The sequence below is a fragment of the Tenebrio molitor genome, chromosome 3 (assembly GCF_963966145.1).
Source record: "Tenebrio molitor chromosome 3, icTenMoli1.1, whole genome shotgun sequence".
Lineage (NCBI taxonomy): Eukaryota > Metazoa > Arthropoda > Insecta > Coleoptera > Tenebrionidae > Tenebrio > Tenebrio molitor.
The window spans coordinates 21,038,707-21,055,964 of NC_091048.1; the positions used below are offsets into that span (position 1 = coordinate 21,038,707).

Sequence of the window (17,258 nt, forward strand, 5' to 3'; positions counted from 1 at the left end):
GATACCTACTTCCCTGCTTCTTTAATTTCTGTATTTGGTAAATTTACAACACTATCTTCTACTTCCATCACTATTTGTTTAGCAAATTCTGAGTAATTTTCAAGTTTTGGTAAAAACACGACTTGACATTCATTAATTAAATTTGATTGTTTACTGTGAGCATGGAAACGTGATTTTCAAATTTTACTTCTATGTTGATTTGTATAAAATAATAAATTGATAATACCTATGCAAGATAAACCGAAAGCTCTTGACGTTGGAAAAAATAGTATGTTATATACGTGAGGAAAGGTCCATTGCTAAACTTGAATGATTAGATCAACTCGCTATCGCTCGTGATCCAATTGTCATTCTCGTTTAGCAATGCATCCCTTTCCTCACTTATATAACAATATACTATTGAATCATATGGACTGATTCACATAACTTTCCGATCTTAACGAAATTTAAATCCAGCCAGCAATATGTTTTTCATTCATAACTTGATTCAAAAAAACGAATTATTTAAAATGGCAGTAATCGACAATTTTTTATTTAAGAAACTGACTCATCAATTCATCATATATCAATATGGATCCTTTCGTCGTTGGAGCATATTTTAATTAACAAAAATTATTTCAGAATTACATATACAGTAAGGAACTCTCAAGTGATTGTCAATAATGCCAGGAGTGCCTAGATTACATTTACAGAAACAATAAAATCACTGCGTTTTGTATTTTATATTTTAACCAGCAAATTAGCACCGAGCGGTTAGAATGATAAGTAAATTAAGATAAGTGAAAATTTTAATTACTACCTCTACTACCTGTAGTACGTATTCAGTAACTGCAATTAGATAATTTTTTTATTAGAATAAATTAGCAAGGTTAACACTATTTCCAATAACGTTGAAAAACCGGAAGGTTGAAGTTATTACACAAAGTTTCTAGTATTTATACAAATTTCCTAAGTTTCGTGTTTCTATTTCAAGACTATAAATAAACATAGGAAGAACCAAGTTTTCAATTAACCTTAAGTGGTTTCTTGACAACATTTTTTGATAATAAGAAACAGTAGAAACTGTGTCAAAAACATTTGTTAACAAAAAAAAAAAACAGCAAAGTTTGTTACACTAACAACTTTTAGAATTAAAAAAAAACATAACCTGATTTCAAATGTATTTGACAAATGTCAAGATTCAAGAACTATGGATTAGGTTTGGTGAAATATCATCAATCTGTGGAAATGGAACGACTTTACGACAACCCAGAAAACGAATAGTTGCCGATCCAATTGATTTGATCGTAAAAATTATTTAACGCTAATAACTAACGCACCATTTTTATTGCATAATTTTGTTCATAATGACTAATGAGTGAAAATATCCAAAATATCAACTTAAAAAAACAATTTTCTTTAATGTCGTCACTGATTTTACATAAATTGTTCTATGAGTAATGCGTAATGAGAGTTGTAGATGAGTAACTATGAGTAATTAAAATTGGATAAATTCGCAGTGAACCGGCGCCGGCGGAACTCATTACGGTTAACCGGCATCGTAGCAACAACGCAACATCAACAGTTAATATCATTCCGAGAAATGGTTGATGGATTGGGGCAGTTTCTCGGTCTGATAAAATCGCAGCAAAATAAATAAAAAGATAAACAAGTGTGAAAATCGGAATATGGTATGAGATAACGTCTGTAACATGGGTTTGTTCTCGGCGGCGTGTTGAGTTGAGAGATATCAACTGGATAAGATGAGTGCACACTAGCATCGAAGCAGACGTGTCTTGTTGTATTTTGAACCAATGCCAGTGACACAACGAACAGAAATAAAAATTTTCGTGTTAATACCGACTAAATTTCCCGGAACGATTTATCAGATGCAGACATATTTTTTGAATTTTATTAACCCTGAAACAGTGTTCCTCTCAATTTCATACGAAATTACGTGCGAATAATGGTACCTACCTACATAATAATTATACCGATTCTCGATTTTGATTGGGCTGTTAAATCTACGAGTACAACTATTCTGCTTCGGTCGTAAGGGTACTTCAGCGAACTTTGCATGTTCCTTTTTCTTAATTTATTCCAATTTTTCTCCCAACAATGTTTCACGAAATTAGCAGTTGTTCATTAAGACTCGTTCAAATTTAAATTTCATGCATGGCGAGTTCTCACCCCCTTTCCTTTTAAGTCAATCCCCACTTGTTCAGACATATGTTCGGGCTTAAGTAGATAGTGGATCCATTTTTCATCCGGAACAAACACATGTGTGCTCGGGGTAGACCTAGACGACACATTTTAGTACTTAATTATTTTTTACGAGTATCAAATTTGATAGACAAGAGAATCGTTTCAAAAACAAACGATAACATCGACGATCGATGCCGACAGGGACTTATTTAAAAAAAAATATATTTATAGAGACGCTGCAAAACGATGTGTACTAATTTTACGTGATTCATTCAACGTAACTATTAATAAATTCGTATTATATCAAAACGTAATTTCCCTTCGAAAGCAACACAATGGAATAAATTTAATCATGCATTGATTATCTACTAAATTATTTAAAAATGCTCAGCGTGTTTTGAAAGGTAAATCAGACTGCGATAACATCAATAATTATTATTAGAAAAGTCTAGTCACAGAAAAATGTGATTTAAATAACAAATATTGAGCGTCCAGGTTAGCTTTCTCCGACGACGTGATTTATCAGACGACAAAGGGCAATTATTTATTTATCACGATTTCCATAATACATTCGTCTGGATGCCACAAATTAATGGGTCTGTCTGGAGTTGCACTGAATTTTCAAAAATACGCGACTCGACTGTTACGTAACAGAAATGTACCGCGTTGGAAAATAAAAAAAAATCTTGCAGAAAGGATGTGAATTCTGAATCATTTTGAAACGTTCGAGATTTGGCAAGAAGCGTTAAAAAAAGTAAAATGTGGGAGGCCTGTAGCAATTTAAGAATGTGTTTCAGCATCGTGCACTCTTTCAGGTTTCAGTGGGTGGAGGATTTATATTCAATTATGTGAAGATAAAAATAAAAACCTTCAAGTTACGCGATGTCAATAAATCCTATCTTGGACGAGGAAGCCGCAGCGTTCCGAAAAAACATGTTTTCAAATATTTTCAAATTAATTTAATGCAACCGACAAATTCTAATTAATTAATTGGCCGGATGGAACCGCACCACAGTCGTAGGAACGGGGCACCTTCATCGCGACGGTGATGAATTTCTGAGGTGGGGCCGCATTATGTTCTCATTAAACAGGCACTTCGCTCCTTGCGGGGTGAGCCAGCAACCCCCAAACAACCCGCTCCGTCGCACGGCGTCGCCTCCGTCGTGCTGGTTGCCTAATAATGGGCGGGTCAGGTGGGTGTAACTTTCAGGCATGGACATTTTGGGGTTCGCTGATGTATGGCGTATGCGGGTCGCTTTTAATTGAATACATCCATTTAATTATCAACCCTCGGACGTCACAAGTCGTCGCTCTCGCACGACGTGTATTCCTAACATAAAGTAGCTGAATTATATGACAAGAGACTATGGTGAAGGAGCGAAACAGGCATTGTGAAAACGGAAACGGTGAATTACTAAAACGTGTGTGGCTGAATTGACCCAATTCTAGGCGTTTCGGCGCCCACTGAATTGTTTCAGCATGTCTAATGACAATCTATAAAAAGAGTACTGACTTTTATGCATGATTATCATTCAGAATAGAAAGTATTTGTAAAACGAAAGCATTACAATTAGCTACACAACAAACGTAATATTTCATAATCGTTTTTAGTACCCCTTCAAATAATTAGAAGCGCGTGTAATTGAGATTAAATGGAAATTATTCGCACTTGTTAGACTTTGTTGTTTTTGTTGCGGCGTGACAAAACTAATTACTTCTGCAAATAATTCTCTTTTCTCCACTACGTATTTTCTGTTGCTTATACAGTTGAAGGTGGCTACTAGACGACACATGAGTTTACATAATTCACCATTCGATTTGTAGGTGACTTCCATTTACATACGTTCCGAGAAAAATGTTTCGTTAATTCTTGGGAGTACTGAGAGAATTATTATTCAGTGTTAACAGGAGTTTTATGGTTATTGTGCAGGTTTTTTAATTCGCGTCGAGTGTCGATGTGTGGAAGAAGTCTTGCTTGTCATCTGAAGAATTCCGAAACGGTCGGTCTGGAAGAATCGAGGGGAATTTCCTTGTGATAATTTATTCTAACGGGTTCAGCTCCGCACTTTCTGAATTTGGCAACGACACTCGTCGTAATTTTGCCACATTTGAGACGCAATTTTCTCACTGGTCGAGACAATTCGCAGTTTTTATCATGAAAACAATGACGTGTCGGTGAAAATGTATCTGGGAACCACTCGTGCGGCGATATTTGTGTCTAGCGCGGTTATGTCACATTTCTGACAATACAATGACACTCCTTGAGTGATAACAGTGATAAAGATAAGTAAATGCAAACAAGGCTACTGTTTGCTCTCCTTAAATGGCTACTCGAGTAAATACACTCACTAAATTATGTTAAAAATCTATTTGAGATGCTCATTGTGGCTCGTTTCGATTAGATCACGACGGATTTATTTCGAGTCTTCCAAGTCGACGCAAGAATCAATTACCGGTTATCTAGAGTCGGTCGTTTCGTGCAGTTTACGATCCGGATTTGTGACCGCGTGCGTTCGATCAAATCCGCCGAAATTTGTCGTTAATAAGGTTATTTGCAGAAGAGACGGTTAGCCCAGAGGTTGCCTAGTAGTAATTCACGAGAAGGCGGGACTGCCAATAACCATCAACTATCTTTACAGACCCGCCAGATGTCCAGATGTTCCCCCAGGGGACCTTCAGATGATAATCATTAACACTAACATATTTACGAGACCCTTTATTACGCTGTGCACTATCTAAACAAAAAGATTTTAACTGTAAATTGTGGCATTGTTCGATGCTATCGGAATATGATTATACGGTGGTGCTACTTCTTGGCTGACGTCAGATGAGGGTGTCCGTTTTGTGGCCATTTTTGGTGTTTGGATGGTGGAATTTCCTCCTTGCAGTTTGTCCGCCACCACCCACCTGAGCTGAGCCGCCTGGACCGGTTACCGCTTACCGGTTACATTATTCGGTCTGTGCACTTAGAGAGGACCCACTCCCTGCACAGCATACCTGTGCCGTCTGTCTCTATCGTGGCATAAATACGCAACTATCTGTTGCAAATTGATTGTAAATTGCACTGAATCACGGTTTCCTTTTAAGCAGATACGTGCACTCCTCTAATCGTCAATGGGTTCGGTGCAACGGAGCAAGTGCTGTTTGTACACACGCGTGCAGGACACTCTCCACCATTACCTCCTGGATGAATAAAACGCCATAATAACTATGATCGTTGCTACGATCATCAACAATTTTTACAACCTATAAAAAACAACACTAATGACGATAAAATAACACGCCACTTTGCATACGCGAGCCTCGATCATTATATGCATGTTGCCTGAATCAAAAACTTATTAACTATGGTAATACGAAATGCTTAAATAAATAATAACCTCTGTCGGATCCTGTCTGAAGTTATTGTTTTTCTATCTTGGACGATTTCGCGTCCCTTGAATTTTTTATGTCGACTACCTACCCATTGTTCACGTCATATCTATATGTAGGTTTGATACTTGTCTCACCTAAATAACATGTTCTACACTTCTATCTGATGTGTTCTAGCGCAATTTATCTACAATAAATATGCCGCAGCTGTGCACAAAGACATGCCGTAAGGTTAAGTGCAACACGCAAAAAAATCTCTTCATGCAATATTCAAATTTAAAAACAAATTTTCTACATTTTCTCCACGTCGATAAAGAGACACAAAATCTATGTATGTATCAAAATTTCAATTTTTGTACATATTTGGAAACCCGTATCCAACTGCTTTTGACTTAAATTTTTAATTTTCTGAAAAGCAGATTAATCGTTAAGTGGTTAAATAAATAACTTGAGTGAATTTGTGTACCGCTGTTTGTTGATATCAAGTACTCGTCACTTTGTAAGTTTACGCCAAATTTAATTTAAAATTAAGTAATTAATTGGATCCAGGACTAATGATTTTCAAGATCATTAATCTCGTGAACGGCCGTTTGTAAAACTATGGTTTAATTTTACACTCAGCTTTATTTTCTTAACCAAAACTGTGAAATAATTATTTTTCATTGACGAAGAACAGCGTTGGTGTAACTCAAATCTAATGTTAATAAAATTAAGGTTTATTGACGTTTCAAACAGTATTATTTACGCTTTGGTTAAATACACTTTTTAATTGCTAATTGTACATTTTATCAAAAACAATGTTAAAATATCCGTGACAAATGCGATTAAAATTACATTTACATAAAAATTGTGTACGGAATATGAGTAATACAATATAACTTACAAATTTGTTACAAAATATTTAAAAAATCTCCAGTAGCTAAAATTAAAGGCGTTTTAAACAAGGCCATTTTTATGAATTATACTATAGTTTCAAGTGAGTCCCGATGAAAATGCACACAGAGGACAATAAGTTAACGACAATATCCCACTGAGGTGACAATGAGGAGAATTGCCATACAACTTAATTAAGTAAATCTGTTGCGAAACCCGATTTATCTAGTAGCGTTATTATGAAAAACATGAATCCAATTATGACGTCAGTTATCAGGTTTAAAAATTAAATTCGTTAACTTTACAAATCTCTGGTCCTATTAAATTGATAACAATAATAATTACTAGCCGTGGCCTACTTGTTTTGCAAGCTTGGTAACATTTTTCTCACGTACATATTTGGTCATATACAAACAGATATGATGATAATCGTAATGTCTTGCATTTTAAATGGATTCTTTCAACAGTAAATCACTTTGCCACTGTGGTTTTTATCTTCAACAAAAGGTGTTACGTGAATTAAAGAAGATGCTATCTCGAAAAGACAAAATAACTTTCACTGAAATAATACAGCGTACAGCATCGTCAAAAATGTTTGCTCAATTCGTATGTTTATCGATAACAGCAATACAGTTTGATGATGAGTAAAAATTTTGAAAAAGCGACAGTTCTTGCCTTTTTTATGTAGTCTTATTGTTAGACGTTTGATGTGTACCTGCTAAAGATATTTATTATCACCATTCATTCATTATACTTTCGAAAATACCTAGAGTAATATGGAGATAAAAAACGGTGAAAATACGTAACAATTTTAGGACACAATGAATAACGATAGTTAAATATTTATCAATTAGAATAAATTTCGCCATGCGTTAAATTCCAACAAAAATAATACATATTATAATTTAATTTAACTTAAAAAATGTTTTAAATAGTACTTAAGTTATCTACATCATATAACAAACAACTGTAGACATTAATATTAGTTACTATCTACTGTCCATTACCACTGTTATTAAAATAGTTATTTAAACATTAAGGGAGGTAACTAATATTTACCTGTCGAGGACAAGTTTGCCCCCGAGCGATAGCGAGGGGTAGCAATAGAGTCCGAGACTGGTTAAATTAGTTACCTCCCGAATTGTTTATAATATTTTTTCCACTCTCAAAGTTATTTTAAACTGCATACTTTCTTTTTGATGAATTTATTTTAAATATTTGAATAAAATATTAGTATGTCTGTTGCCGGTTGCTACGACTTTCATCACACAAAACGTCAATATTAAAAGCGTCGTGTCAAAAGTTTGTAAAATGAATTTGAACAAAATTAAAAGAGAAATGGAAGTTGCTGAGGCTGCAAACGCTTCATGTTCCTTCCCCCTGCCACAGAAATCGAATAAACGTTACCATAAGGCATATTAGTGTTTTGTTTGGTTTAATTTTTGTCACTTATTTCCCCGAGGGAGGTAAGTGGTTACTTACATCCCGTCGTTAATAGTAACCAACGGTAGGTCAAAAAAGTTGTACCTACATCCACCAAATCAATGTCATAACAACGTACTTACCATGTAGAGAGTGGAAAAAATGTATTGTTTTATTACGTTTTAATGATCATCTTCGTTAATAAATATTATTTATTGTTTGTAATGTGGTTACTCAAAATAAAAATTAATTTAGACGAAGTGTGAATTTCTGGAATAATTTAAAAATAGTTACATATTTGTATCACAAAGCTAGAAAATGCCATTTTGCAAGTACGGTGTGATCAAGCATGACTGAATCTGTTGGTAACAATGAAATTTATTAAATTTGAAATTTACCATCAAAGGTTCATTTTTGTAATAGCATTAACATAACCGGCATAACCAAAAATGTTTTTAATGTCGTCTCAAGTTAGAAAATCCGCTCAGTGCCCCTTACCAGACAAAAAACACCAGTACTTTTCAATTGTTTCATTGCCAACAGACTCAGTCATTGTCGATCACGCTGTACAAGCACGGTTTGTGGAGCAGAGGCGTTAGCCGAGGCGCCACAAGGGCGAGCACTTGCAAAACATTTTTTAGTCGTGTAATACACAAAACTTTTTCGGTCAACACTTTATTTAAAGCAAAATATAATAATTTTTGTTGAAAAATTATCGGATAGGGAATTTAGTTTTCTTCAATTGGCAACATAAAGGATCCAAGAAGCGACTGTCATGACAAAAGTCAATCACTTCCTCAAATATTCAAAACCGTCGTCGTTCTCTCAGATATTCCCAAAGCGTCGCTTGATAACCCCCTCGGCCTCTACTGCTATACACAATGTAGAGCTTGCGATAAAGGACACAAATTTGCCCGATATCAATATTTTACACTCAAAAAATTGTACAAAAATCCCACTTGACATTGACATTTTGTGCAGCCAACCTAAAATATTTCATTAAAAATTCCTGTTTCGATTTTCTTGCCTAGGCAGAGAAATGCTATTTTCCAGACGATTTAGACGAATGGAAAATCAGTTTTTCTAGACGAAGGTGAAAAAACCATATTTTATACATACTTAAAATGACGGGAAATTAAATTAAATGAAGATGAAAAACCTAAACAAATTAAATAGTATATTCTACAACTAGATGAACGTCATACCTTTTTTCATGAGTTATCAAGCAAAAAAAGAGACTTTCATAACATTTTTTTGCATATTGTAAGTTGAGAAAATTGGCCTAAAAGGATTTATGCAAAATGATAAAAAATGCATAGTAGGAATTTTTTGACAATGAATTGAATAAAATGATTTTAAAAAGTACTATGTACCTACTTTCATTACGTTTATTCGTTAAAAAAGTGCTACTTTCATTACGATTTTTCGTTAAAAAATGTCAACTTTCATAATCAATATGCAAAAAAATATATTACTCTCTCTATTCCACTCAAAAATGTATTCGTAAAATGCATCCCTACACGTTGTTTTGGGTGGCCATGGAAATTTTGCATTTAATTTAGTAGTAAAGGTGTCTGTTGAATTAGAATTAGGTTATGTTTTTCTAAGTTTGTGGTTTTAAATAGCGTAAATGTATTTTTGTTTTACTAGTTGATAATAGATACATACATAGAAGAATACCCAGACATCGCGGGAAATTTAGCAACATGTTATGTTCATTTTGACAGGTCCGCATGTCAGGCACTTTGGTGACGGAAATCAAAGTGTGTCCAACGTTGAAAAAATAAATCATGGCCAATATGCCAAAAAAAACGTAAACGGTTTTTACTCACTAGTTGTCTTTATTAAAATAAATTTGTTCTTAACGTATTATAGTAAAAATAATTTAAGAAGTCCCATGTCAAATTCATAAGGGCGCTATTATTTCTGTAAGTACACTCAAAACAAAACAAACTAATTTTATAGTAAATTGTGTGGCTGTTTTTTTGCACATTTAATGATAGTAATGTTTACAAAATCTAAATAACGAGTTTTAGATACTAAAACATATATGTACAGTTGGCTTCAAAAAAAACGGGAAATGAAATTTGACCTAATGTGAATTGGAAATTTAATTTGTCAATTTATGTCAATTTGTGTCTGTTTGACAGTAGTATTTCTGACACATAAGTGTAGTTTTTTTAATCTAAATTCTAAAAGGCCATTTCAAACTACATATTAGTTATTTTTATATTAAGTGCGTGAAGAGAGTGTTTTTTGTGCATGAAAAGGTCTTTTACGCCGAGACGAAGGTCGAGGCAGTATAAACCTTTGAATGCACAAAAACATCTTCACGCACGAAATATAAACAATATTTTTTCTATAATTGATTCAAAAAATTGAAATTAAAAATTCAAATTTTTGAAGGAACTCTGAAGTTTCAATGCAGTGACCATGTTGCTAGGTAACTAATAAAATACAGTGCGTGAAGTGAAACACAGAAATAGTCGTGTGCGTGAAATCGCATTTCACACACTGTTTTGTATGGTTTCTATGGTTTCGATCTTACTAACAATGCAAAAAGAAATACACGTTAGAAAATGACCCACTTCAGGCACCGATAACTATGCGTGAATTTCAATCAATAATAGAAAAAAAAATTTAATAAAATCTGACAGAACTTTTTCTGACAGTTCCCGTTTTTTTTGAAGCCAACCGTTCATATTAAATAATGAAAATTATTATTTAAAGTTTGAATTGTTCAAATGAATGACAACGTCTTAAACGTAGATTTATTGTCTTGAATGTACTTTCAAAATTTTTGCTCATTACCATAGAAACATTCATTAGTTCGCATTCTTGCCGCGGGACTTCTTCTATTATTTTTACTATAGTTCTGCATTTTCATGAAGTTTAGTCGAGGTGACTTGATTTGCTGTTTATTATTGCACAAATTGGATGTTTTAATTGATCTATGTACTAACGAGCTGGCTTTTAATTCTGGACACTCAATTATTTTATTCTACAGTTAAATACATTCGATAGTTAATTTTTTCCATTTCAAATCAATATCAAAACACTCCAAACGTGTCAATGTCAAAGTGACGTTGACGTTCAGCTGTATTGTAAAGTGAAGACAGTCATTCGTGTAACCAGTGTGAAACTGAAGAATGGGCTGTGATGGTGGAACAATCCCCCGGCGCAACGAATTAGTAAAAGTCAAACAGAAACCCGAGACGAAAGATCACACCTCCCATTTAATTTTTCAGTGGAGATACTGCAACATAACCCAACAACTCCTCCAACGCCCCATCGTCACATGCGGCTTGGGCAGACTCTACAACAAATCTGCGATAATCGAGGCCATCATCGGCAAAGTGTCGATGCCCAGCCACATCAAAACACTCAAAGACACTGTCGAACTGAACCTGCACCCAAATCCTGAATTTTGCGAGGGTAGCACGACTCAAGTCGACGTTTCACCATACATTTGTCCCGTGACGGGGCTGGAGATGTCGGGAAACTTTCGTTTCGTGGCACTGTGGTCGTGCGGGTGCGTATTTTCCGAACGGGCGTTGAAGGAAACCAAAATGAAGACGTGTCTCAAATGCCAGACGGGTTTCGAAGACGTGGACGTTGTGGTTTTGAACGCGACGACAGAGGACGACGTGAAAAGCATGACGACGAGGATGGAAGCGCGAAGGAAAAACAAAAAAAGGAGTGTCAAGGAAGGTGTCGTCAAGTGTAAAAAAGTGAAAGTCGGGTAGAAAGGACTCGGATCGGGTCTATCATGAAATTTGCAATGACTTTGGTGACTACAGTTCCGTCCTATCGCCACATTAGCAACCACATGTCGTGTCATATCTTTTGAAATATGTGTCTGTATCCGGTGGAGATACCACATGGATGTTTCCCGTAACTAAAATCAAGAACACAGTGTATTATGCGATGCACTACAATGGATTATCAAACTACATGGAAAACTAATTTGCATTCGAGTGACTGGCAATTTGTGAATTGCGCTCATCTTGTATTTATATTAAAAAGTCGTTTTTGGGAGTGGGCCAGCTACATGAAAACGGGCCAAACTTTTCGATGCGTAAATCAATAAAGAAGAAATAAGGAACCATTTGACCGCTGTAAACTCATGATGTCAATGGAAATGATGTTAATTTGTGTAATAGAAGCGCAACGGCCGGCAAATTATTAGTAATATTTCCATGATACTATCAATTTTAATCGATGTCTGTTGCTACACGGATTACAGTAACTATCTAGAATTTTATCTGGGAAAATAGCTTCAATAATTATGTTTGTTACACACTGATGTGTATTAAATAAATCACTACCCGACTGATAACTTATCGAGGTTATTACTTATTTTGTGCGACCTTTTAAACAAATATTATTTATATACTTCTACTTATATGTATATATATTTCAGGCTCGTAAACAGGCAAAAGGTTATCGTTGTTCTTAAACTAAAATCATTACGGAGATACTGAACTAAAAATAGTCGATAACAGATAAGTAATATTTTTGCCGATTAAAGGGTGTCCTGGAAGGGAAAAGAAATAGCGCCAACCTTGACACGTGTCAATGAACCGTTCGCATTTCCAAAATTTGTTCGATTCCGATTGGAATCGCGGTGAAAGGTGCGTTTTGTACACAGTGCAGCACGTGAAACCGTGAATCCCAAGAAAGTTCCTAATTGCGGAAAAAATCAATTAGTCGAGTTTTAAAGTAAAACTGCCACTTACTTCGTTCGGGCTACTCTAGAGAACTGATTACAGGTTGTTACATGCAACCTGTAATTATGAAGGTTATAATGTACGGCTTCGGACCAAGAAAAAATATAATTTCAAAAGAATATCGCTCCGTCCTATGAATTTAAAGCTTTATTTCAGAAACCGGTCGTGTTTGTGTCAAAACAGAGAAATTAGAACGCACAAAGTTGCATCCCGAAGTCTCAAAAATCGCGTGGAGTCTTGCCAATTAATATTTGACGCAACGGGAGTCGCCCAATTTTAGGAGTAACAAAGCAAAAGTGACGCGACAAATTTATTATCTCGTCTCAAATAGCACAAAATGATAACGTTATTTGCTTGCATCGTAAACGTGGAGATTGCACTGAATCTGTCTGATTTATTCGTTGTCACCGTTTTAAGTCCCCCCTGGGAATGCAGTTTTTTGAATTTTGCACTTGTTTTTAGGATTTCAGGTGGGAAAGGCGTCTGTATTTGCGCTAAAAATTAGAGTGGTATGTAATGGTGTGTGGTTATCTGGTTATAACATTATTTATAGAGTATGCCTAAGTGTTTTACTGCATTACAAGTGAAGTTTAGGCGAGGAAATATTTTAATTACACAAGACCACTTGTTGAAATACTTACGTGCACAGACTACCGCGACATGTTTGGACTGGCTTGTAACAACAAATACGAGTTAATAACTGGTTCAAAAAATAAACTAATGTAAAAGAAGGGTATTTAGTGGCAATTTCGGTGATATTTTAATTATACACATGAATGGCTTCCGTGATTACTGCATGAAAATCGTTATCGAACGGTATTCCGAGGAATTGCTCGGTCGAAGAAGCTAAATTCCTTCCATTGTGTAGGAAATTAAATCATACGTAGAGGCCGTTCAATTAGAAAAAGCCATTATATCGGCGTTCAATGCGACCGTATCGACTGCAAAGGCGTGATTTTCCGACAAAATGTCACCGCAGCAGTGGACGTTCCCGCGTTACTAAACTTAAAAATAAACAAGAAAATTGCGTGCGGCCCAAATTCAATTTGCACCCCGATGACGTAAAAAAGTGGTTCGACCTCAGGAGGTATCGACCCTCGAACTGGGGGTTTTTCGTAATTTCTTCTTGCGTTGTTGGATTCGGAGCCCGGAGGACATCTTTACCTGACAGTATTAGAAATATAAAATGTAATCTAATGCTGCCCGGTAAGATGTTAACAGTACTCCTAAACGACAACTTGAAACCTTCTCGGAAAACGGCAATATGAGCATCTTCTCCATTTCAAGCCACCATTAACCATACTCGGTCATCCAGATCATCATTTCTGGTTGACATTATGAAGCAAATTCCTCGAGAAACCTCACAAGAGTTTTCGTACAAAAATCGGATAATGGTAATATTATTCCAGTATGAACACAGCTTTTCTATTTGTAATATCATCGTTAATTCAACGCTGCACTTGCTAGTACGTGTTAACTGAAAGAAGTAGGCGTTCAACACTATCAGATTTACATAGAGATTCCAGGCTCGAAGAAGCGTGTAATAAGAAATGAAAATTACACAACTAAAAATGTCAGCGGTAATCTTCGAGCACTGTCCATTTTTGGAGGAAAAACGAAAACCGATTTGATTAAATTGTTAAGTTGCAGTTCCTCGATGGGCAACAATTATTATAAATACTTGATTGCACCACAATTTCGTGTCACGACTGAGTTATTACTGAATTAAGCAGTTTAATAAAAACAAAATCGATCCAAATAACTTACATAAGTAAATTACGGCGTTGACGCAGTTGCTTTAACCTCATAGGCCGGGGTTATCGTTTGCTTATTAATAATTAAAACAATCGTAATAATGAGCGTCTCTCAATAAACTATCTCTAATTGCGACATTAATTTTTTACGTCTCGTGCCCAACTAATGTTCTTAATATTTATTTATCAGATTAAGTCATTTCACCTTGGTGTCATTTCGCGCTTCTTTTCCTGTCGTAATTAGTCGAAATGGAAGCGAATTCTATGATTAATTGGCCCATAAATATCGTTTCAGAAGTCAACGCTCTATAAAAATTGCAACGGGCCCACAAATATTTTAGCACCACGTGATTGAAGAAAATGAAGTGTTCAGTCGTGTCGGTCGTAATTTAGACGGGCAACTGTAATTACAGACACGACGTAATTAAATTAGACGGCTGCAAAATCGTGAAATCTCCGAACAGACTCGGAGCAATTTTAGACTTTTATGAGGCTAACATTGTAAAATCACGGTTTTTATTGGATAATAAAGAGTATTGTTTTGGGCCGACAAACGCAACATTCTGTCGAAATTATTGCTAATTCATAAACCGTGCTGCCCGATACCATCCGGTCGCGTATGCAACCTGTCGCACAGAAGTCCGAATGTCTCGTCGGTGTTGCCACGACCTGTACACCGAAACTGAGAAAAATCGAGAGAATTTCGTTAGGATGGATCGCCTTGTAGCTGACCTTGCGGTTGCGGTTGCACTATACAATGTTGAACTTTTCTTGACCCATAAAACGAATCGTAAATCGTTTTATAGTCCTAATGGGGTCTCTACCGCGTTCAGATTTCGATTATTAATAATCGTGCGTAAAACTGTTAACAGCATGTGATGGAACCGTCTCGAAAATTTACGATCCTGGGTTAATCCCGATCGGTTTATGAGATTTTTTTCGAAAATCGCCACACTGTAGCTTAGACGTCGGCGCGTGTAATAAAGTGTGGTATCTTATTGAAGCAGTTTGGGAGTCATTAAATATCGTCAGGTGAATTTGTCTCTGGAAACCAGTTAGGTAGGCAGTCTTGTTACGTAAACCGTAAATATATTCTGTCGCTAAGATCTCCGATCGGTCCTTTATAGTGCCGTTTTACCGAGTTTATCGCCGAAATCCACGGAGGAATTAGTTTCATTCCGACTCACCGCGTTTTCGTCGTGAAGGTGGCGCAAACCGGAGCCACTAGGTATCCCTGAACTAGCCCCTAAGGTCACCTGCAACAAAACAATTGACACATTAGTGTTGCACACACGCGAAAAATTTATTGCAACATGGGTTAGTGTAACTGTCGGCTGAGGTCCGTAGGAGTGTTTATTGTTTATGATTATCAGCCTCAATCGATAATGCGATTGTGGATTTCTAGGTAGGAGTGTGCAAGCAAGCTCGAGTCTAAAAACCTCACTCCCAGCCCCAATTTCTCAGCACGAGGAATGAATCTAAGGTCGTCGAGTGCTGCTAATCTTTATGGCGAATTTCTACACTCCGAATGTTTAGTTACTCTCACTAAAATAATTATGAAATCTGGTAAATTTATATGCAAATGCAACGATGTTTAGCCGCGTTGCGCAACACGTTTCTAAATTATTTCTAGGATTTATAAATATTTATTCGATTCTTGTATAATTTGGAAGGAAGCCTTTCCAAATGTTAAGTGCGCGCTGCTCAGTCGACTATTTTCCTCTTTTTATAATGAAGTTATTAAGGCCGGCGGTTTTTAAATTTTGCGCAGAGCGCATTGCTGAAGCCTCCAAGAATAAGACACACCGCTCGACATACCATGAAACTCTGCCAAATGTGTTGCCGTTACTCAAAACGCCTTCTATTGGCCGCAGAAGTGACAGGTCGTAAAATCGTTGAGATTTTCACAACACGGGAAAAACCGAGACGCTCTTCCAAAACAATCATCTGGATCTTGCACTTTCTACCGACGGCGACGCACCAAACGCGAAAGTTGTCAATTTTCAAAATGCGGTCGAAACTCGATTGTTGTGCGAATATTATTATAAGTCTTGAACAAACAAATGTCACGGCGACTGTCGTGCTTTCGAACTTCTCGAGCAGTTGTCTAAATGAAACGCAAATATTTGTCGCTTCAATTCCGGGCTAATGTCCACTTTTCCAAAAAGGATCGCCGTGCGGGACCGCACTGACCTAGACCATCACTACCAGTTGGAATGATAGTTATGAATCAAAGTGCACACTTTCTAAAAGGAATACCTAGAACACGAGGATTCTCTAAATGTGTGCCGCTTGACACCGTTTTTAAGTGGAAATACCACATACGAAAATAAATTCGATTTCGAGCGCTCCCGATGCACACGGGATAATTTTCGCACTGAATTAAACGTTAATTGGAGATGAAGAAGACGTATCCACAAAAAGGGGGCTATTTTAAGCAGTTGAAAGCAACAATGCCGACACAATAACGGTCCGTTTTATTCAATAACAATATAATCAATTGTGGAGGATGAATTGAATTTTTCGTTAGATTATACGGTTGATCATGCCACAAAAGCCTAATTACACAAAGTACAGATCTGTAACGTGTTGCCTCGATTCGTACACTGGACCGGAGCGTATTTTTTTAGGAATTTAGCACTGCCACACTAGCGCCATCTGCGATGATTTTGCAAAAAAAATTGAAATTTTCTGGTACTTACTCGGTGCGGTTCGAGCACGGCGCAATGAGTCACTAAAATTGGGGTGAAAGCACAAATTAATTGGAGAAAGTCATCACTGAATTCCGAAACTAAGGCCGAAAACGTTCAACCCACGAAAGTCAATGGCTAAACTGCTGGTTTTTCGGCGTATGGGAGCCAGCTATGTGCATTTGGCGCCGGCGCATATGGCCAACAGACCAAGTGGGGTAAGAACGCGCGGA

At 36.4% G+C, this 17,258-nt stretch overlaps 1 protein-coding gene and 1 long non-coding RNA gene across 3 annotated transcripts; one reads left to right on the forward strand and one right to left on the reverse strand.

Moving 5' to 3' along the window:
- Nucleotides 1–399: 399 nt before the first annotated feature.
- On the reverse strand, nucleotides 400–17,255 carry LOC138125930 (uncharacterized). 2 transcript variants are annotated; one of them, XR_011157560.1, is made up of 4 exons: nucleotides 17,038–17,255; nucleotides 15,523–15,591; nucleotides 1,957–2,278; nucleotides 400–1,899 (listed from the first exon to the last, which is right to left on the reverse strand). It is a non-coding gene; the product is annotated as an uncharacterized lncRNA (long non-coding RNA). The 2 variants fall into 2 exon arrangements; XR_011157559.1 differs by having other exon boundaries at nucleotides 400–2,278; nucleotides 17,038–17,223.
- Nucleotides 10,647–12,180, forward strand: LOC138125929 (replication termination factor 2-like). Its single transcript, XM_069041493.1, has one exon. The coding sequence runs from the start codon at nucleotides 11,001–11,003 to the stop codon at nucleotides 11,595–11,597; it is 597 nt and encodes a 198-aa protein (XP_068897594.1). The 5' UTR covers nucleotides 10,647–11,000; the 3' UTR covers nucleotides 11,598–12,180.
- Nucleotides 17,256–17,258: the final 3 nt, after the last annotated feature.

What these genes read in the sequence shown, in the direction of transcription:
- LOC138125929 (XM_069041493.1), top strand. Translation starts at nt 11,001, where the DNA reads ATGGGCTGTGATGGTGGAACAATCCCCCGGCGCAACGAATTAGTAAAA.